The sequence below is a fragment of the Dendropsophus ebraccatus genome, chromosome 6 (assembly GCF_027789765.1).
Source record: "Dendropsophus ebraccatus isolate aDenEbr1 chromosome 6, aDenEbr1.pat, whole genome shotgun sequence".
NCBI lineage: Eukaryota > Metazoa > Chordata > Amphibia > Anura > Hylidae > Dendropsophus > Dendropsophus ebraccatus.
Window position 1 is genome coordinate 103,727,756 of NC_091459.1, and position 24,097 is coordinate 103,751,852.

Genomic DNA, 24,097 nt, shown 5'->3' on the forward strand with positions numbered 1-24,097 from the left:
TCTCTTCTTGGTCTCTGTATACAGGTATTTACTAGGCGCACACAGTCCAATAGATCACATAGAATGAGTCAGGGGATGAAAGGCAAGTATTAAAGGATCGGAGGGGGGGGGGGGGGGGAGTCTGCACTTCTTCCAAGAAGCAGCGACACTTCTGTCCAAAGGCACTATCTGATATTGCAGATTTGTCTCATTTAGTTTTACTAGGATGAACTCAAACACACACCACAGCTCTATATTTAGGGTATATATATAATTGTTTTATTCTACTACAGAACTGAGAACATGAGAAGTTATATAAGAAGAGACTGTTGCTGGTGTGAACATTCCTCAGGGGAGGTCCATGCCACAACAACCTGATAAGAGACTGAGGTAAAGTTGGTTTTGTCTCATCACTTGAGGTTAGAGAATACTGGCCTATAATGGCTGAATGGCCACAAAGTTAAAGGGACAGCAGTCTAACAATGTGTGATACAAGTCTGTTGGAAACATTCAAATATGGTTACTCCCTTTTGGGGTAGACCTGAGATCATCATTCTCATCTGCATTTGTTGCTAAGTTTTCAGTAAAAGTCTTAAATCTTCCAGGTGACTATGAACATGTGTGTCTCTGCAAGTTCTACGGGCCACCATTAGGCCTGAGGCCGTGGTAAGGCCTCACCTCCTTCCTTATGAAAATGAAAAACCCGCAGGCCTGCCACCCACACTGGAAAGGTGCTTCCCCAACAGCTCCCCCCAACATACACACAGAAACAAGTGACATGTATGACCTATGCACATACAGGATACTTTGAAGGTGTTGTGTGAGTCTCACGATCTTCTTGCACAGATACACACGGAATATCTCTTTGCAATATATATGCAAAAAAAGCTACACCAAAGCACAGTACAATTCAAATGATGGGACATTATAAAAAGTTCCATTCACACAGAGAAGCAGAACTTATTATTTACGATAATGTTACATACTTTCACAGACCCATTGTCTTTCGGTGGATTTGAGACCAACAGCTCTGCAGGGGAAGACAAACCATAAACTGGATAATAAATATGTAAATACACAAGTCAATATTTTCACTAGGGATTTTACAGCTGCCCATATACAAACCGTAACTATCCAGCTTGTTCAGCCAACAGCTCTCTCTCCCAACCAGCCCATACACATGCATGCTCAGGCTCAGCCAAGCCTGCAAGTTTTCTTAATGGGGAGAGGGGAGAAAGCTCTTGTATAGGCTTATCATACTGGAAACAACTGATCAGTCAACTGAATCCAACATGCCTGATTCTTCCCTCCCCCTACATCTGCCATTGCGGAAGAGACAGGAGGCTCCCATACATATTAGATGGTTGGTCATCTAATTGGCAGCTACACATGTCTAATGAGTATGGCCAGTTTATGGGTCGCTGTTACACTAGGAACTAGACAGACAGTAGACAGAAAGGGGACAATAATGTCTGCACAATCATCTTTCTAAATAAATAGTCATTTGAGAAGTCCCAGTGAATAGATCCCATTGTTTCCTGGTGAAAGTAAACCTGGCATATGAGTATCTGTGGACTACAAGCCAGATTGTAATGAATCCAGCCCTGAATTACACTGCTGAGAAGATGTCAGGCTCCTGCCATTGTAGCCAACATAGAATAATGTGTGGAATATGATCATCTATCACACTGTTCAAGCTATCAATACATTTTGGTCACTTAGAGATGTGTAATTGGTTTCTTGACTTCCAGGAGCGGTGCCAGTCAGATTTACTTTGACAATACTTTCATCTTATGATTATGGTTTCAGCCCTTGTTTCATGACACTTGGTTAGCTGCCAAATCAACCCAATACACTGAAAGATTAACCTGAGTAAAATCATAGATTTCAGCAACAGCTGTTACCTCTGTGACAGTACGGAATAGAATACAAGAAATAGAAGCAGCTGCCCAGGGAACATTTTTGTATAAAATGTCAGATTCTGGAATGTAGTGATTTTTACTTCACACACACAGATCGCACAATACCCAATGAGAACACTGTATGATATATGATATAGGACTCTGGCTCAGTTTAGGTCAAGTAATAGTTGGGCTAAACTTAGACGAGACAGTCAAATGATGCTCTTATTTTATCATAACAGCCTAAGCCACTGATAAATTTGGGATAATTGTCTAGTCTAACTGTAGGCTCTGTTCACACAACGTATATTTTCTTAAAAGTACGGCCGTTGTTGCCGATTGCAGCAACGGCCGTGATTCATACAAAATATGCGTTATGTTGCCGTTTATGGAATCCTGGCCTGAGCATATACACATAGTATACACTCCGGCCATGATCTCTAGCAGCGGTGCAAAAAACTGACATGTCAGAGCCTGTCAGTGCACACAATGAAGTGCGCGGCTACAGCCGCACGCTCCATTGAGTGCAGTGGGGAGTTCTGATGCGAGGGCACACTGATGCGCCCGCATCAGAACTCAGCGGTGCTAAAAATCATAAAGCCGGTACTGATCTTATCTGACACCGGCCGTTCCGTGACCATACCATGTGTGAACATAGCCTTATACTGTATAACCGTTTAACAGCTTTAACCTCTTAAGGACACAGTAGATTTTGGCCTTAAGGACCAGGCCAATTTTTGCATCCTCATGTAGTCCCACTGCAGGGGTCCTGATCAGACAGCGACAAGAGTTCAGCTCCTGTCACTGACACTTAAACCTAGCGATCAGCGGTGTTTAAGGAGTTAATGACAAGTAGCCATGTGATCAATACTTCCCTGCACTTTACTGCTATTAACAGCCGGCCCTTCCCATCTATGAAGCGGGCTCAGCCCCTGATCTTGCCTCATAGAGCCCCCGGACTTGGTATGTCCCCTGGACTTACTGGTATGTCATAGTTCCTTAAGGGGTTAAATCTGCCCCACTGTATCCACATCTCAACACTTCTTAAAGTGTAGCTGTCACTTCAGGTTACTGTTCAGGATAGGCTGCCCTGTGTATGTACATATGGAGTAGCATTAGTGCTGGGCATTCTAGCACAAGTATGAGCCATTTCCCTCCTGGTTACCACCCAGCAAACTCCATCTCTCTATCAGCTTTCCCTTTACTCAGTGCAGTGTGGATGCAGACTAGCCTCAGTCCTGCCTCCTATACACTATATACACTCTAAAAGCAACATCCTGCAATCCTACCTAACTGTAGGAAACCTTCAAAAGTTCTCACACCAACACTGATCAGTCTGACCTGTCATTTCAGCCATTTATCTGGCCAGAAACCCTGCACCCTCTCGGTCTGCTTATCGGCACTTTATGCTTAGGGCCGTATTACACTGGACAAATATCGTTCGAAAAATCCTTAGATTGTTCGGATTTAAACAATACCCGTTCCGTGTAAAACCAGACAACAATTAAACAAGCAACGGGAAATCGTTGATCGTTTGATAGAATCTGGACCTATTTTCAGTGTTGATTGTTCACAAATCGTTTGAACATCGCTCGGTCGTTCCCTGGTCTATCAGCCAGGAAAGGATGAGTGCAAGAACGGCCGTAAGTAACGATCATCGTCCTGTGTAATAGGAAGAACGATTTAACATAGTTTGTAATAGCAGTCGTTTGAGATTATTGTTCATCGCCAGAAAATCGTCCGATGTAATATCAATCTTACTCAATCCTCTTGGGGAGTCCCTACTGCTGTATGTGCATTACTTAGCACAATAAGCAATTAGCATAGAATAAAATATATAAACAAAAGCAAAGACTTCCGATTACCATCTGACTCACTTAAAATATTTAGGGGCACTAAGAATTTTGCTTCCAGGGCAACAAGGAGAACAACCTTGTGAGTACAGAAGAAAGCGGTTTTGCCTAATAAGATCTATTAAAGAAAGCTGTTTTGCCTAATAAGATCTATTACAGAGTTTTTTCTATTCATTTGTACTAATGGTTTCTGCAAAGCTGTTTGAAGTGACAGGCTGCCACTAACTGCTTTATGGATGGGGAGATGGGACAGTATACATCCTTTTAATGAACAGTCACATGCATTGTTAGCATTGTTAGTGTTTATATAACAATACAATATTTGTTTTATCAGCAAAGATATGCAGTACACACCATTTAAAGGCTAAACTACAATGCAAAAAAAAGATATCCTGTCATTTCAAGGTAAAGTGGAAAGACTAGTTAAACTAGTCAGTTCTTTGCTGTAAATGCTCCATAGCTCAGCACATATTAGGGGGCTGCCTGTCCCTCCACACTCACTTCAAAGCTAGAATTATTCCATGTGAAGCATGACATTGTTGGTTTAGCTACTGAGGGCACATAGAAAGAATGACTTCTGGCTCTTTCATTTTATTTTCTTCCATTAAGTATTGCTATTTGTAGATAGGATGTAAACACACATAGGCTGCCATTGGGTAGGGAGACCACCAACAATTACTTATGCCCAAGCTGGCCAAATAGAGCATTTCCTAAGCCTACATCCTTCTATATAGCACTTACACAAGATGTCAGCACCGATAAAGACAGCCAGGTTTACCAGTATTAAAATAAAGGAGTTACAAAAATCCCGAGTAATTATAAAACATAATAGATATTATGATACACATTATACGGGGTATTACCACCAGGCCTGCTGGGAAAGCACTAAGGATATAAGGCAAAGCTAGGAGGATTCTGCACACTGTTGTTTTCCATCTAAAAAGAACATGGTTTATATTGGATTTAGCGCCTTCAATTTCTGCACTGTATCTGTAGTATTGGATGTCATACTGATAAATGAGGAATCTATTCCTATATAGCATGAACAAATTATATTGGAACACAATTTATTCTTCTCAAACAACAACTAGTGAATATGGGGTATATGCTTGAGAAGCTAAGAGCTACATACAGTAACCATCAACTATATATATATATATATATATATATATATATATATATATATATATATGTGTGATTTTTGCCTGCTGTTATATGTAGTACTATTGGTCTAACTAACTGAGTTTAATTAGTTGATACTGCCTTTTATCCGGTCTTGGAATTACAGTTGTTGTCTCTTTTTATTACATTTAGCCATTTATTTGGCATCTGGATGAATTAATAAAGAGTGTACTTATCTCTTAAAGATTTGTAATACTTCTGCAATTATTCAGTACTGTTTTTCTCTAATGGACACCACTATTTTGGCAGAGTGATAAAGTATGGCTGTATAGTATAAATGTGTGCACAACCAGAAGCCAAGACATGGTTTATATACAATCTGAAGAACAATTGTTGGTGACATGAACCAGACACTGAGGAATGTTACTGAAGAATGAAGAGTATATATATGAATGGTGGTGTGCTCATCCACCTGCTATAAATGGGGTTTTACTGCCACCTGGTGGTTATTATAAATATCTTTAAAACCTTGTTTCCATGCAATGGTGGTCACATTTCTCTACTGTATATGTACAATTTGTTTTGCAAATGATAAAAATTTTTATTATTCAGAACAATTGCTAGCATATTCTTACATCAAGAATCTCCCTATGTACACTGGCCTTTGTGGTGACCGAGGGGCAGGTGGCAGAACAGGTTGGGCTTTCATTTTTTAATATCTGTATATAAGGAGTATACAATCTAGCAAAATAGACTGGTTTGACATGACATTCAAAGTTTTACCATGTTTGCTGTGTATTTTTCAAATGTATTTGCATGTTTTTTTCCCACTAGATTTCATTTTAAACCCAAAACACAAAATATGAAAAGGGCTAAATTGACAATGCTGTAAAAGGAATGAAACTGAGAACGTTACATTTTACTGTTGGCTGAAAATCCATAATGTTCAAGGAGAACTATTAGGAGGTTAGACAAATTAACCTACTGATAGCCCCCTATTGCGCACGGGCGTCAAGGAGGAAGGTATGTCCTCTACCTTCCTCCTCTGTGCCGTTCCTGTGCTGTTAGCAGTGTAATCCTCAGCCCGGAGCACCATTAGGAGCACTGCCCTGCCCCTATCATGTGAGCTGGCCCACCCGCAATACAAAAAAGGAATCAGGCACACATATGTGAATGTCTCTGCAGGACCTCAGAACTGGAGTAACTAATATAAAAGTAACTTTTATGACTTATTCTGCCAATAACATTACTAAACAGTATTGCAGTCAACTTAACCCTAGTGTGAAATGTGTGATAACAGAGAACACTGGACAGAGAACATCATTTCTTTAGAACCCTCTGCTACCAAAATGAAGCAATATACAAGTGCAATTTTGGTCAAGTCTAAGCAGCTCAACAGATGACTTTTCCTGCTGTTTTCTTTCTAGACTAGAAGACTAGAATTGGAGGAAAAAATCAGACTATACCATGAAACGTTCCATTGTCAGCCAAGAAATGTCGGCAGTACAGCACAGGACGCTGCTTCTCCAGATTCCAGGAGCTCATTTTACACTTGGGTTGTATTCACATACAGATCTCTCCTGAAAAGACAAATATATAAACCTCAAATCGGATTCTGATGTTGATTAAGAAATCAGACAGGCCTGCTGGTATTTGCCTTACAGCGGCAGAATTTATGCTAACACACATACACAGATAGACTGCATGAAAGAACATGTTACCAGTGCTCAATGGTACCTCATCTCCAATATAAATACCTCTGATGTAACGCTAAAACATATAAGAAGAGATTTAGAAATTCCACTTACATAGTCATTAACCAACACCAAACTGCAGGTTCAATGGCAATAATCAGGAGAACGCCCCTGTGTATATGGTAAAAGTATCCATAGACCCCCATTATGTGACTACAGTGTGTTATTTTGTCTTTTGTTCATGTGCTTTATAAAGAAATCAGTCCATGGGCTGCAAAAACGTCACATTCGGGCATGTACTAATGGGATTTCTTAGTGAAGTGCAGTCTTTGTCCTCCATTTATTGAAGTACTTTGCACACTAGGCCAACTTCAGCATACATGTTAATGTAAGATACAAGAAACATAAATGTTACCTAAAAGCAATATTATAGCGTTATGGTTCTCTGAGCGTAGAATTTTAACCTAAGAAAAGCTTCTGGTGTATGTGTCAAATGTAATCATAGGGCTCCAGCAATCCAACAAAGGCTAGAACAGTGTTCTTTCATGCTCCAATGGAGTCATATGCATTGGAATACTGTTTTTCAGTTGCTTTGGAAAGTACAACAGAAGACCATTACAGAAAAACATACGGTAGACTTTTTTTCTCTATATAATTGGACCTAACACAATCAGAGCTTCCCATCAGAGGTATATATCAAATGTATACATATGGGGAAATCCTGACAATCAGGGAAAATAGGCATTGGGCAGGTCAGATTTCAACATTTTGTTAGGATCGAACAACAATCTAAAGAGTAAGAAGAAGACAATGATAAAACCATGGATCAGACAGACTGGATCTCAACACCCCTGATCCTTTATTCCCATCAGAGATAAGTGCTGACAGTGGTTTCCGGATGTGGCTTATCCACTGCAATAAACTTGTCTAGCCAATCTAATAGTGTGTCTGCCCACTTAAAACTGTAAAGCAGGTACTATACACAACATAGGTTTGCAAGGCTAAAGCAACCCTATATGCATTAAAGGTGGAAGACAACTGAAAGTATGGGCGACATTACTACTGTCCTAAGATGTTGGTCGAAAAGAAGACCCTCTCAAATGAAGAAAGAGGCACGCTCAGCCAAGCATGCAAGGGAGGTTTGGGAAGATAACCATCTCATGTGCACAACCTGCCTAATATATGTCACAGACACTGGACTGTTCTCAGCAAATCCCCCATTCCTGGCAGAATGTGCATACAACTTAGGCCTTATTCACACATTATCCGTGATCACAATTCCACAATCTGTTCCATGAAAAAGTAGGACATATTATAACTCGGATAAGATGTTTTTGCAATCACGGATTGCTTGGATCTGACATCCTGTACACCAGTGCAATCCATGAAAAACACAGATGTGATGTAATCAGTGTAATTTAAAAGCTTTAAACAGATCCTTGAAAAACATAGACACTGATGGAAATCGTATGCAAAACAGAATTTTTTTTTGCATCATCAGTAGCGGACTTCATCCACGGACCTTGAAAATCACTGAACGTGTGAATGCAGCCTTATAGGCTTTTATACTTTTAGTATGTTCAATCTTGTAGGGCCGCTGGTTACACTATAAATTTCCATCAGATCTTTGCCAATGTTATTTTTTCCCTCAAATTATTTGTTCACTGGTGGGTTAAAAAAACTGTTCAATGTAAATGGGTCTTAATTTGTACTGAGCGGTCAGACATCCAGGGGTGTGTTCTCTGGGATAGATTGTGTGCCGTTCTATTGTTTTCCTCTTCCAGCCATCCAGTTCTCTAATGATTATCTGGCATGGTTTCCTGATAATAAGGCTGATTACTCAGCCTCTATAATGACATCAATTCCTAGCAGATTAGCTTAAAGATTTGATGTGATCAACCTCTATCAAGTAGCAGTGACTAATCTATCTAATGCAGCCAATTACACACAAGCTGCTCCCGCAAAGCAGTAATTGTATCCTTTAATTAATCGGTAAGCTAGACATACCAACTTTGATGCCTTAGGAGTGTATTACAGGACCCGATGCGCAATGTAAGAGAGAGCAGATCTTCTACATTGACGCTTACTTCTGAGTCTAATACACGGCTCGATGATCATGCAGCAGGTATATACTTACTTCTCCATGCTCCCCCGGTGTCTCCCTGCCTGTTCCCTGCTCCACATAGCTGATTGACACTGGCCAATCAGTCTCTGCAGTGATAGGCTGCTCAGCCAATCACTGACCAAGATGGGAGAGCACCATGGACAGTGATTGGCTGAGTGGGCTGTCACTGCAGAGACTGATTGGCCAGTGTCAGTGGCAGCTGTGGTGAGTGAAGACCACAGAAATATGTCAGGAGCACACCAGGGGACATGGAAAGATAAGTATAACATGGCACGGCTTTATCAGCAAAGTCCGGCAAAGAGTTAAACATTTTCGGCTTTCCAGATATGATAATTACACATGATGCCAGGAGTCTGCGATTCCACCGTGCAGCCTCATGCAACGTAGCTTCAATGATTCACGGAATGTGAGAATAAGGCCTAAGAGAGCAAAACACAAAAGATGGGATCAACCGAAGGATGACAATACTCATTTGTTGTCTGAACACTGGTCCGTTTATATATGTGGTGTCCCACCACAGGTGTTTTTATCTCTCCTGTGTACCTTTCAAAAAGCTCCTTCCTTCAGGTTAAAGGGGTAGTGCGGCGCTAAAAAAATATTCACAGAATAACACACATTACAAAGTTATACAACTTTGTAATGTATGTTATGTCTGTGAATCGCCCCCTTCCCGTGTCCCACCACCCCCGCCCGTGTACCCGGAAGTGTGTGGTGCATTATACATTACCTGATCCGTGTCGAGGGCCGTCCGCCATTTTGTGCCAAACGTCATCTTCGGACGGACGGCCGAATCCTTGCCACCGTCCCCCCTCCGCCGCGTCACAACTGTGCTCAGCCGCGATTGGCTGAGCACAGTTATACTCAGCCAATCGCGGCTTAGCGGCTGATGACGCGGCCGCGTCATTAGCGGCTCAGCCGCGATTGGCTAAGCATAACATACATTACAAAGTTGTATAACTTTGTAATGTGTGTTATTCTGTGAATAATTTTTTAGCGCCGCACTACCTCTTTAAGTGGTGATGAAGTACTTTGAAGTTTCTTTGATCTTTTATATGTGTTTGTATTCCTATGTATTGCACAGCTGAGGAAGGTCATGGGTTAATGTTTTATGTGTACCATGTGTTGCTAGTGACCACTAGGAGGTGCTCTCTACTTCTAACAAATCTCTTTTCTTCTTTCTTTTTGCGCACACTCATCCCCAACACTCACAGGGAAGTTCTCTTTCGGTCCCTGTAGGAGGAGTTACTTGATGGGAGGAAGTGTAGTCTCAGTTCTTACCAGATTCTCAGAGAGGGAAGAAGCAAAACCTACCGTTCCTGCTGTAGTTAAGCCAGGGCCTGGCTGCCACCAGGACCCCTGACAGGGACAAAGAGCAGTTTAGTCTAGACACGAGTGTGTACAGATGCAGCTAGAGACAACCAGTTCTTTATTTACTCTTACTATACCTACTATACCTACTATGCAGTGCTAAGCACTTAAAAGGGAAAAGAGTCCAGAAACACCCTAACCAACGCCAAGAACACCTCTAGAAAGTGCCGGGCAGTATCCTGAAACACAAGAGGAACTAGCCCAGATAGGACAAAGCTACCGAAAGAGGTCTACTTATAGTTAAGGATGTGATATTTTGTATATTTAGTGCAGCCATTACAATATGGCACTGACCTTCTAAACAAGTAAATATATTTACATTCCTTACAGCTTAAGTTAGTAACACCAGTGCTAAGTAAGTAACTCCTCTTGTACCTATCTCGCAACGCAGGTAACTGGGAAGGCCCGGAAGCTTAGCTACACCCAGATAACCATGGCTGGGGCTTGTATAACCCTATTAGGATGGGTAGCTCGACACTGTAGGCCAGAAGGTGGTCAGACATATTCTAAACACAGGTGAAAGTACAAGTATTTCACTCTAAAGTATTTCTTCAAAGTTCTGGCAGAGTACATTGCTACACTGGGTTAAGGCTACTTCGACAAAATCTTCTCCTCTACTCAACTCTCTAAGCACAGCTACAACTACCTCTCTTCTACTCTATTTCTCCAAGCACCTCCCACACTCTGCAAAAGCACATCCAGAAAGTTTTTTAACCCTTTAGGGGAGTCACAGAAATAAAAGCTAAGTGTTTAAGAAATTTGAAAATTTTAATTTTCTGTGCAGAGATTTTATTGTAATCCAATATTTTTCATAATTATAAACCTATTACCAGAGTAATGCACCCCAATATTGATTGCCCCGTTTCTGCAGTTTATAGAAATACCCCATATGTGGCCCTATTGCGCTATTTGACGCAACCACAAGCCTCAGATATAAAGGAGTGCCTAGTGAATTTCAACGCCTCCGTTATATTTGGTCATTTTTGACCTTACCACTTCAGGTTGGCAGAGGCTCTGGGGTGCCAAAACCTAAAAAACACCCCAAAAGGGACAACATTTAGAAAACTACACCCCTCAAGGAATGTAACAAGGGGTGCAGTGAGGATCTGGACCCCACAGGTGCTTCACAGATTTTCCGAACAATATGGCGTGAAAAAAGAAAAATTTATTTTTTACACTAAAACGTTGTTCTAGCCTTCAATTTTTCATTTTCTTAAAGGGATAAGAGGGAAAAAAAGACACAAAATGTGTAGCACAGTTTCTCCCGAGTACGGAAATACCCCACATGTGGCGATAAAGTGCCAAGGGGGCGCAGGACGAGCCTCCAAAGGGAAGAAGCGCCAATTGGCTTTTGGAAGCTGAATTTCACTGGAAAGGATTTCAAGGGCCATGTCGCATTTACAGAGCCCTCGTGCTGCCAAGACACTGGAAACCCCCCACAAGTGACCCCATTCTGGAAACTACACCCCTCAAGGAATCTAACAAGGGGTGCAGTGAGCATATGGACCCCACTGGTGACGGGCACAAATGTGGAACAATGTGACGTGAAAGGGAATATTTTCATTTTTTCACTTTCATGGCACAAATGTGCCCGTCATCAAGGGGTCAATATCCTCACTGCACCCCTTTGTTAGATTCCTTGAGGGGTGTAGTTTCCAGAATGGGTTCACTTGTGGGGGGTTTCCAGTGTTTTGGCAGCACGAGGGCTCTGTAAATGCGACATGGCGTTCATCATCTATTCTAGCAAAATCCAACCTCCAAAATCCAAATGGCGCTCCTTCCCTTCGGAGGCTTGCCCTGCGCCCACATGGCGCTTTATGTCCACATGTGGGGTATTTACGGACTCAGAGGAAATTGCTCTACACATTTTGTTTTTTATTTCTCTTTTAACCCCTTGTGAAAATGATAAATTCAAGGCTAAACCAACATTCCTTGAGGGGTGTAGGTTCCATAATGGGGTCACTTGTGGGGGGTTTCAACTGTCTTGGCAACACAGGGGCCTTTTGAATGCAACATGGCCCCTCGAAATCCATTCCACCCAAATCCAGCCTTCAAAAACCAAATGGCGCTCCTTCCCTTCGGAGGCTTACCCTGCACCCGCATGGTGCTTTATGTCCACATGTGGGGTATTTCCGTACTCAGGGGAAATTGCGCTACACATTTAGTGTTTTTTTTTTTATCTTTTAGCCCCTTGTGAAAATGAAAAAATCATGACAAGATTAATGATTTAGAGTAAAAATTTTACAAAAATTACACTAAATGTTGGTCTAGTCTTGATTTTTTCCATTTCCACAAGGGTTAAAAAAGAAAATGAACACAAAACGTGTAGGGTAGTTTCCCGAGTACGAATATACCCCACATGTGGGCATAATGTGCCATATGGGCACAGGGCAAGCCACCAAAGGGACAGAGCGCCATTTAGAGGCTGGAATGGAGGATGGAGGCCATGTCGCAATTACAAAGCTCCTGTGCTGCCAGGACAGTAGAAACCCCCGACAAGTGACCCCATTCTGGAAACTACACCCCATAAGGAATCTAACAAGGGGTGCAGTGAGCATATGGACCCCACTGGTGACGGGCACTTACGTAGAACATGTGCCGAGAAAATAAAAAATACAATTTTTTTCATTTTCACATCCCAAATGTGGCCGTCACCAGGGGGCCATATCCCCGCTACCCCCCTTGTTAAATTCCTTATGGGGTGTAGTTTCCAGAAAGGGGTCACTTGTGGGGGGTTTCTACTGTCCTGGCCGCACAGAGGCTTTGTAATTGCATCATGGCATCCTCTAATGGGATTGGCGGCCATACCTATTTAGCTGGGTAAAAGGGACAATTCTAATTTATTTGGGGGTATTAGGCCAATTATTAGTTTATAAGGTTGAAAATGACAGGTGTCCATCAAACTCAATCTGTGTTGATCCAGAGGAAGGCAAAAAACCCTCGTGAGGCAGACAACAGTAGCCTCATCACTGGGAAAAAATTCCTTCCCGACTCCATAATGGCGATCAGAATAATCCCCGGATCAACGTGACCCCTGAAATAGGAATAAGGGACAGAATTTAGATAATGTAGAACCCCAATGACGTGTGGTGCGCCTTGAAGCGATCCAGTATACAGAGGCCGGGGTGATCAGGACAGGTGTCACACTGGAAAATGGTGTCCTTCCTGATCCCCCTGTTACGCCACAGTCTGCACTTCTTCTAGGGTCTCCAGTTTTCCAGTGTGGGGGACGTCACCTGGAAAATGTTGTCCTGGTGCGATACGGGGTCCCACATATCCAGAAGTGCTGGGTCCGCTCCATGGCTGCTAAATATTAGGGCTCTATTACTGCTTCTGATATTTTCGGATCGTGCCGCAAGCTACAGTAGCTCAGGCAGCGAGGGACCGGAAGGAAGGGTGCTGATATAAAAGTTATCCCCGTACAGGTGGTAACCTTTATCCAGCAGTGGGAAGATCAGTTCCCGAACGATCTTCCCACTTGTTCAGAGGATGGGGGGAGGGGGCATCTGGGGCATCTGGGGCTGTATTCGGGTGTCCCTTCCTACATACACTCTAAGGGTATGTGCACACTGCGGAATCGCGACAGATAATCCTTCGTGCATTCCGCAGCTGGCACCCACCGTCATAGACTCCATTCTATGCACTGGCGGATTCCGCTCTCCGTCCAACGTGTTCATTCTTTGGATGGACGATGGAATCCGCCCGTGCATAGATTGGAGTCTATGACACGGTGGAGACACGCGCCCGCATTAGTCCGCCGGCAGGTGCCAGCTGCGGAATGCACGAAGGGTTATCCTTCGCCATTCCGCAGTGTGCACGTACCCTATATCTGTAAGTGTACCCTGAGGTACTCTCACAGAGTTTGGAGAATTTCATACCGTCATCTCTTATTGGGACGGTACTTGGGGAAAAGACGTGTCTGGGGGGGGCAGCGTACGCTACGCTACCCCCAGACACGTCACTGGATGATGAGGATGAATGGAGGAAAGAAGGATCCCCCCATTCATCCTTACTGGCTGTTTCAGTGTCGGAGGCAATAATAACGTATCCCTCTGACGGCGAAAACACCCTGGGGGCCATCTTTATACGGGGACTAGTATATGGGGTATGTAGTGGTGTAGTGTCAAACTTTATTCAATGTAGTGTGGTGTAATCTAGTGTTTTTTACGTGTTTTTTTACAGTAAGTATAAAAAAAACCTACGCCAACAAAGGAGTTGCTGATAAATGCCGCACTTATGTGCGGCACTTAGCAGACCGTGGCAGGAAAATATAGAAAAAAAACACCCTACGCCAAAAAGGAGGAGTTGCTGATTAGCAGCGCACTTTCGTGCGATGCTGATCAACACTCAGCGGCGATAGGGTGCGGAAAATATAAAAAAAAAATAAATTGGAAAAAAAAAAAAAAACTTTTTCTACATTCTGAACATCCCTGTAGCTGCTGATAAGTGTATTACACATATCAGCCACTAGAGGGCAGCAGAGCGCAAAATCCGGAAAAAGACGAGGCTGGAGCCGAAAAAAGCCGAAAAAACACGATGGGGACCGCCGGAAATAGCCAAAGACTCGACGGAATGACAGAGGACGCCGCGAACCCGGAAGACGCCGATCAGGACCCCGGGACAGGTGAGTAATGTACAAATACCTGCTCTGGACCCCTCAGCTACCTAGCTGAGGGGTCCAGAGCAGGTATTTACTATTTTTGTGGACTCTGATCGCCATGCCACCGGCCCGATCGCCGTGAACGGCCGGCCGGTACCGGCCGGCCGTTCACGGCGATCGGGCCGGTGGCACCGTGAACACCATTACTTTTTACAGTAATGGCGGTCGGTGCCGTCCTCGGACAGCACCGGCAGCCATTTTTTCCGGGTCATCGGGTCACCGATGACCTGGAAAGGTTCCGATCGCCGCTATTGGCTGATCTGAATTGATCAGCCAATAGCGGCGATCGTAAGCACGGGGGGGTGTTAACCACCCCCCGTGCCGAGAAGCTAATATGGCCTGCTATGATTTATAGCAGGCCATCTTCCCCGATCGCTGTGTGCGAACACACAGCGATCGGGGAAACATCTGGCTTAATTTGCGCCCTGATGCGTTAAGTACCAGGGCGCGAGGGCGTAAATTTACGCCCGATGTCATTAAGGGGTTAAGCCTGTGTCAAAGATTTATCTATTCTGTGAAAGTGTATTGTACTATTAAAGAACTCTGCAGTAAAGCTGTTCTATTTTTACAACACTGGGACTCTTCATACTTCATACGCACTAGCACCCATACACACAAAACTATTTTTTCCCTTTCTGTGGGTGGCGGGACCTATAGTTCGGGAGGGTCGGTTGCCACCCAGGACTACCGTGACAAGAGCTTAAGGAATCCACTACAACCTGGCAGGTTACTGACCATTTGGGGACACAAACCGGCCAACTACAAAACAGGTACCAACAACACACCTGTGTGCTGAACTAGCACTGGCATCACGACAACTAACATCCCTAGCCATACACCACAGAATTGGCATCACAGTTAGCTCAACTACTGGCCAAGTACCATATACGGACCAAGCACTCGGAATGGGTGTTTCTACGAAAGCTCAATCACCTAATAACTGGCCTGTATAGAGGGGTTATCCAGGTAACAAAAACAATATTCTAAACCAGTATTTCTCAACCTTTTCAAGCCAAGTACCCCCATGCGACAAGAAGCTCCAGCCGAGTACCCCCAGGGATACGATTCATTATAATCTTTGCCCTAGGGAAGATACACCCATACATTTTGCAGCAAAATCCACTGCAATACTCTGTACTGTTGTGGCCCATAGTTTTGCATTTTTGCAGCAGATTTTCATTCCATTACGAGAATGTAGCCACTGCCTATTTAACGTATTAGCTGCCTGGCCTTACAGATCATACTTACCTGACAATGCTCCCACCTGCTTCTCAGTCTCGCAGGTCACAGATCAGTGGCTGCAGCAGGCAGTCAATAAGTTGGGAGCTAGGGAAGCAGGCAGAAGCTTGGACAAGTAATAATATGCCCCTTTCAGCTAGATATGTCCCTGCAGCCACATATGCCCCTTTTGGCTAGGTATGCCTCTTGCAGCCAGGTATGTCCCATGGAGCCAGATTTGCCGCTAGCCAGATGTGTCTCATTGAGCTGGATATGTCTCCCTGCAGCCAAATAACACCTCCAATGTAGCCAGATACCCCCCCCCCCCCAACGTAGCAAGATACCTTCCCCATGTAGCCAGATACCTTCCCCATGTAATCAGATACCTCCCCCATGTAGTCAGATACCTCCCCCCATATAGTAAGATACCTCCTCCATGTAGCCAGATACCTCCCCATGTAGTCAGATACCTTCCCATGTAGTCAGATACCTCCCCCATGTAGTCAGATACCTCCTCCCATGTAGCCAGCTACCTCCCCATGTAGTAAGATACCTCTCCCCCATGTAGCCACATACCTCCCCCCATGTAGTCAGATACCTCCTCCCATGTAGCCAGCTACCTCCCCATGTAGTAAGATACCTCTCCCCCATGTAGTCAGATACCTCCCCCATGTAGTCAGATACCTCCTCCCATGTAGTCAGATACCCTCCCATGTAGCCAGATACCCTCCCATGTAACCAGATACCTCCTCATTTAGCCAGATACCTCCCCCATGTAGTCAGATACCTCCCCCATGTAGTCAGATACCTCCCCCATGTAGTCAGATACCTCCCCCATGTAGTCAGATACCTCCCCCATGTAGTCAGATACCTCCCCCATGTAGTCAGATACCTCCCCCATGTAGCCAGATACCTCCCCCATGTAGCCAGATACCTTCCCATGTAGCCAGATACCTCCCCCCATGTAGTCAGATACCTCTTCTCATGTAGCCAGATACCTCCCATGTAGTCATATACCTCCCCCATGTAGTCAGTTACCTCCTCCCATGTAGCCAGTTACTTCCCGATGTAGGTAAAGATACCTGCCCCATGTAGTGAGATTCCTCCCCCATGTAGCCAGAAACCTTTTCATGTAGCCAGATACCTCCCACGTGTAGCCAGATACCACCTACTGGAGCCACATACCTCCCCCATGTAGTAAGATACCTCCTCCCATGTAGCCAGATACCCTTCCATGTAGCCAGATACCTCATCCCATGTAGTCAGATTCCTCCCCCATGTAGCCAGAAACCTCTTCATGTAGACAGATACCTCCCATGTAGCCAGATACCTCCCCCATTGTAGCCAGATACCTCCCACGTGTATCCAGATACCTCCTAATGGAGCTAGATACATCCCGCATGTAGTCAGATACCTCCTCCATGTAGCCAGATACCTCTCCCATGTAGTCAGATACTTCCCCATGTGGTCAGATACCTACCCCATGTGGCCAGATACCTCCCCATGTAGCCAGATACCTCCCCATGTAGCCAGATACCTCCCCATGTAGCCAGATACCTCCCCATGTAGCCAGATACCTCTCCATGTAGCCAGATTCCTCCCCCATATAGCCAGAAACCTCTTCATGTAGCCAGATACCTCCCCCATGTAGCCAGATACCTCCCCCATGTAGCCAGATACCTCCCCCATGTAGCCAGATACCTCCCCCATGTAGCCAGATACCTCCCCCATGTAGCCAGATACCTCCCCCATGTAGTCAGATACCTCTCCCATGTAAAAAAGATACCTTCCCCATGTAGCCAGATACCTCCCCCCATGTAGTCAGGATACCTCGCTATGTAGCCAGATGTTTTGATGGTTGATTTGATGTTGCTATTGATTAATGCTGAAAAGAGAGGTCTGTGATGGGGTCACCCTTTGGAAATTTCTTTTTACCTTGGGGCACCCCTACTAAATAACTTTCTACGAAATAAAAAAACATCATTTAGTGACTCACAAGTGACGTCTTTTTTCATCTCAGGGGTCACTTGTGAGGAGAATGAGGAGAGGGTGGGGAAAGAAGAGGAGAAGGGGGGGGGAGAAAGGAAAAGGAGGGAGAGAAGAGGGTAAGGGGGGAGAGAGGAGAGAGGAGAAGGGGGGAGAGAAGAGGAGAGGGGGGAGAGAAGAGGAGAAGGAGGAGAGAAGAGGAGAAGGGGGAGAGTAGAGGGGTCACTTGTGAGGAGAAGGAGGAGAGGGTGGGGAAAGAAGAGGAAAAGGAGGGAGAGAAGGGGGGAGAAGAGGAGAAGGGGGAGAGTAGAGGGGGGGGAGAAGAGGAGAGAGGAGAAGGAGGGAGAGAAGTGGGGAGAGTAGAAGGAGGATAAGGGGGAGAGTAGAAGGAGGATAAGGGGGAGAAGAGGAGAAGGGGGGAGAGAGGAGAAGGGGGGAGAGAGGAGAAGGGGGGAGAGAGGAGAAGGTGGAAAGAGGAGAATGGGTAAAGAAGAGGAGAAGGGGAAAGAGGAGAAGGGGAAGAGAAAAGAAAGAGAAGGGGGAAGAGGGGAGAAGGGGGAGAGAGGAGGAGAAGGAGGGGAGAGAGGAGGAGAAGGAGGGGAGAGAGGAGGAGAAGGGGGGAGAGAGGAGGAGAAGGGGAGAGAGAAGAGGAGGGGGCGAGAGGAGGAGAAGGGGGGAGAGAAGAGGGGGGGCGAGAGGAGGAGAAAGGGGGAGAGAAGAGAAAGAGGAGAAGGGGGAGAGAAGAAGAGAAGGGGGGAGAGAAGAGGAGAAGGGGGGAGAGAAGAGGAGAAGGGGGGAGAGAAGAGGAGAAGGGGGGAGAGAAGAGGAGAAGGGGGAGAGAAGAGGAGAAGGGGGGAGAGAAGAGAAGGGGGCGAGAGGAGGAGAAGGGGGAGAGAAGAGGAGAAGGGGGGAGAGAGGAGCAGAAGGGGGAGAGAGGAGGAGAAGGGGGGAGAGAAGAGGAGGGGGCGAGAGGAGGAGAAGGGGGAGAGAGGAGGAAAAGGGGGGAGAGAGGAGGAGAAGGGGGGAGAGAGGAGGAGAAGGGGGAGAGAAGAGGAGAAGGGGGGAGAGAGGAGCAGAAGGGGGAGAGAGGAGGAGAAGGGGGAGAGAGGAGGAGAAGGGGGAGAGAGGAGGAGAAGGGGGGAGAGGAGGAGAAGGGGGGAGAGAAGAGGAGAAGGGGGAGAGAGGAGGAGAAGGGGGGAGAGAAGAGGAGGGGCGAGAGGAGGAGAAGGGGGGAGAGAAGAGAAGGGGGGAGAGAGGAGGAGAAGGCGGGGAAAGAAGAGGAGGGGGCGAGAGGAGGAGAAGGGGGAGAGAAGAGGAGAAGGGGGGAGAGAGGAGGAGAAGGGGGGAGAGAGGAGGAGAAGGGGGGAGAGAAGAGGAGGGGGCGAGAGAAGGAGAAGGGGGGAGAGAAGAGAAAGAGGAGAAGGGGAGAGAAGAGGAGAAGGGGTAAAGAAGAGGAGAAGGGGGGAGAGCAGAGGAGAAGGGGGGGAGAGCAGAGGAGAAGGGGGGAGAGCAGAGGAGAAGGGGGGGAGAGAGGAGGAGAAGAGAAGAGGAGAAGGGGTAAAAAAGAGGAGAAGGGGAAAGAGGAGAAGGGGGAAGAGAAGAGAAAGAGGAGAAGGGGGGAGAGAGGTGGAGAAGGGGGGAGAGAAGAGAAGGAGGAGAGAAGAGGAGAAGGGGGGAGAGAGGAGGAGACTGGGGAGAGAAGAAGATAAGGGGGAGAGAGGAGGAGAGGGGGGAGAGAGGAGGAGAAGGGGGGAGAGGAGGAGAAGGGGGGAGAGAAGAGGAGAAGGGGGGAGAGAGGAGGAGAAGGGGGGGGAGAGAGGAGGAGAGGGGGGGAGAGAGGAGGAGAAGGGGGGGAGAGAGGAGGTGAAGGAGGGAGTGGGGGAGGGAGAAGAGAGGGTTTGTTGGAGGCGCAATCGCCCCATAGCACCCGCGGGTGGGTGATACTGCTGGGAGGGAGGAGAGTAGTGAGAGCAGTTCCATTTAGCCGGCGACCACACGATGCACCGGCAGTGACATTCCCCGGACCCCACTCAGCTCATGATAGGATCCCGACTCCCCTTCCCTCCCGGACCCCACTCTGCGGATAGCGGCAGGGGAGTCGGGATCCTATCACGAGCTGAGTGGGGTCCGGGGAATGTCACTGCCGGTGCATCGCGTGGTCGCCGGCTAAATGGAACTGCTCTCACTCCTCTCCTCCCTCCCAGCAGCATCACCAGTGTACAGAGCTGCTGCAGCTGGGAGGGAGATCGGAGCCGCCACGGGCATCGGTACCGGGACACTGCTGAGTGATAGCAGAGTCCCGGCACTGAAAACTAAATTTTATTCCCCCCCCCCCTTACCCGCGTACCCCATCAACCTGCGCCGCGTACCCCCTGGGGTACACGTACCGCAGGTTGAGAAACCCTGTTCTAAATGACCCCTCACCCCACCTTTCCAATACCACACTATTTCTAATATACATGTATAGCCTGGGTTTCTGTAATATGAAAAGTTATAGTTCTATCTCTGCTTGGACCTAGAGTCTGCATGGAACTAGAATGTTTTCATTCAGCCAGCAAGCAGAGATCTAAACCTACACTACACCCCCAACCCCTGGTAAACAGATGCCTGCTATGCAGCACATAGGTACACCATGCGTGCGTCAGCTCTGCAACAGCAGCTAGTATGGAACGCATACAGGGGTGATGTGATGAAAAATCTGTGGAAAAAAACAGTCCTATGTTTACTGTGCAATAGTAATAACAGCAGTGGGCAGGAAAGAAAGCTAAGGGAAATGCATGAAGGGAAATGTAGTTTCCCCACCTTGGATAATGATTGGCTTTTAGAAAAACTTATAACTTAGGAATGGCACCAGGTAGACAGAAATATTCAGGAGGACTTGGTAAGTAAGACCAGTTAGGTTTGGGAGCATTTAATTTTTTAGCTCTTAGGTGGATAACCCCTTTAAGTCAGTTCCAGGTTCCTCAAGCAATGTGCCTTATTTACTCACTGATTTCTTCTTTACTATTCTTGTGTTCAAACAGCCTTGGATAGTTACACTGACGTACGGAGAGCAGTGCTGGCAAAGAGGTTCACACCAACTGCAAAACTGAGAACCACAAAATAACTGCACATATCTATGGCTCAAGGGGAACAAAAAGTTAACAAAACTATTGAATATTTTTTAGGTTTGGTTGAAAACTCAGGCTATTAAAAAAAATGCCTAAACAATGTTGTTGTTCCATCCTTGTTATGGCGACCTTGGTGTTCTTTGGATTCCCTCTCATATTGTTTCTCATAATTTGCACAGTGCTAGTGGTCACACACCCAGTATCTCCATCCTATCGCCTGTATTCGTAATGTGTATAACTAGGGATTTAATAAAAAGACAGATAGAGCAATAATCTATTGCAAACAGACCACTGTGGGGCCTAGGCCTGATCCTTTACCAGCCCTTATTATTGATAGCGTTTATTGAACTTACATTTAGTCCTTATCATTAGTGTTTAGTTTGGGAATCTCTCCCAAGAAGCACAGGTGGAATAATAGCTGCTCTGTTATGTACGAACGTGTTAATAATTAACATGCTTAACCCCTTAATGACCAGAAGCAAACATTTACGCCTCTGTAGCCTGGGCCTTGGCGCAAGAGGGCGTAAATGTATGCTCCGCAGGGTACCGGGCTATGGAGCAAGAGCAGGAGCTAAGCTCCCTTCATAGCGGGTGAGGACTGTCTGCTTTAACCTTTTAAACGGTTTAAGTTTAAGTGGCCAGAGCATCTTCTGTCACTTACCAATCGGGACCCCCACAGCGTGTCTGATCGCATGGCCTGACTGCCGGAGGTCTCTTACCTTCCTCCGTGCAGTCAGGTCTTCACTCTGTGCATACAATCTAATGAATGTATATCTGTGCATACAATCTAATGAATGTATATAATAGTTCCCTAAGAGGACTTTAAAAGTGTTAAAAAAAATAATAAATAAGTTTTTAAAAATGTCCCGAAGCCCCTCCCCCAATAAAAGTGAAAATCACCCCCCTTTCCCATTTTAGATAAGTTAAGTAACATATAATATACCATAGCGTGCGTAATTGTCCGATCTATTAAAATAAAACAATATTGTTCCCCCACAGTGAACAGCGTGAACAAAAAGCGGTAAAAAAAAAAAAAAAGCGCAGAGATTGCTTTTTCTAAATTACATTTTATGTATAAAAAAATTTATAAAAAGCGATCAATACGTCTGATCTACAAAAATAATGTAACTAATAAAAACTAGAGATCATGGCACAAAAAATTATGCCCCATACGACCCTATAGGTGAAAAAATAAAAGCACTAAACTGTACTGTAAAGCGTGTTACTGAATGCTGTTAAAAATAGCTCAAGAAAGGTGGAAGCCCCCCATAATAATGTACAAAAAGTGTGTGTGGGGGGGGGGGGGAATTACAGTCAGAAAATAGAAAAAGTTAAGAATAAAAGAACAATATTTGGTATCTTAGGCTATGTGCACACTGAGGAAAAGGCGAGGAATTCAGCTTGAAATTCAGCTTGAAATTCAGCTTGAAATTCCTCCTGTAAAATATGTACAGAGCAAAGTCCCATTGTGTTCAATGGGTTTTCTGCTCTGTTGTTCACACTGCAGAATTTCCGAGCAGAATTTTCTGCTGTAGATCTGCTAGAGGAATCCTATAGAAGTCAATGGGGGGCTTAAATTCTGCTTGAATTCTGCCTGAAAACTTTCTGCTTCAATTCCTCGACAATTCCTCAGTGTGCACATAGCCTGACTGTCATCAGTTAGAGAACATTTAGATGATACATTCCCTTTAATGCTCCAAGGAGGACTCTGAGACCACTTCTATGTGGCAATATTTTGATCAGTATTTGCCAAAATTAGGGGTGAAAATTACTCAAAGAAAAACTATAATTCTCATAGGCCCAGATTTATCGAGCTGTCCGAAACCCATGCTGTCTGGTTTTCTCCAAACCAACCAATCACAGCTCGTATAAGCTCTGATAAAACTAAATCTGAGCTGTGATTGGTCGCTGTAAGTAAAACGAGTTTGGATTTCAGGCAGCTTGATAAATCTGGGCCAGAGTGTTGGTTTACAAATAGTGATGTAACTCCTGACCCATATGCTGCCATGTGAAAGAGGCCTGAGGCATAGAGGGACACCTGTGCTCATGTCACATCCCAGTGAATAGAAATCCAGGTCAGGAGTACGTACAGGCCTGAAGTAGTTAAAAGAACAGGTGGATCTGTTCTCAGCTTACAGCCTATCTGGCAATTCCCATGACAGTCTCTCTATCTTTCCCATCCACTCCTCGGCCTGGGCGCACGCTAGTGCTTCGCTCTCTTGTTTTCTTGTAGGAGGATTTGAAACTTTGTTATAAGATTAACACAAGTTAGTAACATCACTCAGGGAGTATACTGGTAGTCAACTTCTTTAAGAAAATCAACATTCCAACCACTTATATATTTACTATGTTCTTTATGAAAGTATTTTATACAATAATTAGCATATACTATATATAATAATATACTATATATGCGAGTCAGATTAAATAGCAGAATGTATTTAAATGATAAAATTCAAATGGTAAATCCTAATACCTCGGAAATGGAGGGACGTACTAACAAAATAAAAACTTAAAATCCCAAGGTTACAAAATGAAACTAAAGTCTGATTTTTTTATACTAATTCCATCTCTATAAAATGCACTAGTTTCGCTTTCTCATTGTAAATTAACGGTAGAGCTCTCCCAGAAAGTGCCCCTACTGCAGCCAGGTGCCCTTTAGGAGCAGACTACACTACACTATTCAACCATAGCAAACATATATACTGATCAACAGACATGGTTCCGGAACTCCCAAGGGTTCCCAACTCCAGGACCCAAAATACACACAGCATGAATGTCCTCACATGGTAAATTCACAAGCTCCACTCTTCTTCAGGCTTTCTGTCATCCAGCCTATCGTCATACTCCCTGGTGACTGTGTAGGCACAGACCTCCACTCCCACTCAGGTCTAATCAGCTTAGTGTGGACACACTGCCCTAAGGCACCCAAATCCAGTGATATGGATGGATGCCCCCCAGCTCCCTGACAGACATTATGGAGCAGTGCTTCTAGCATTACATTAACCATCAAGTCAACACGGGGCAGCAAAACAATGACCTCACTCACACCTCATCTTCTTTCCGCAGATAATATCTTTT

General features: G+C 45.1%; 1 protein-coding gene across 1 annotated transcript in view; it reads right to left on the reverse strand.

Annotated features, from left to right (window-relative positions):
- The window catches only part of PLCH1 (phospholipase C eta 1), a 230,968-nt gene that overhangs the window by 186,403 nt on the left and 20,468 nt on the right, over positions 1 to 24,097 (reverse strand). The window contains exon 2 of the mRNA XM_069975469.1: positions 6,322 to 6,435. Coding sequence (XP_069831570.1) covers positions 6,322 to 6,400 — 79 coding nt within the window. The 5' untranslated portion in view covers positions 6,401 to 6,435. The remainder of the gene's footprint in view (positions 1 to 6,321; positions 6,436 to 24,097) is intronic.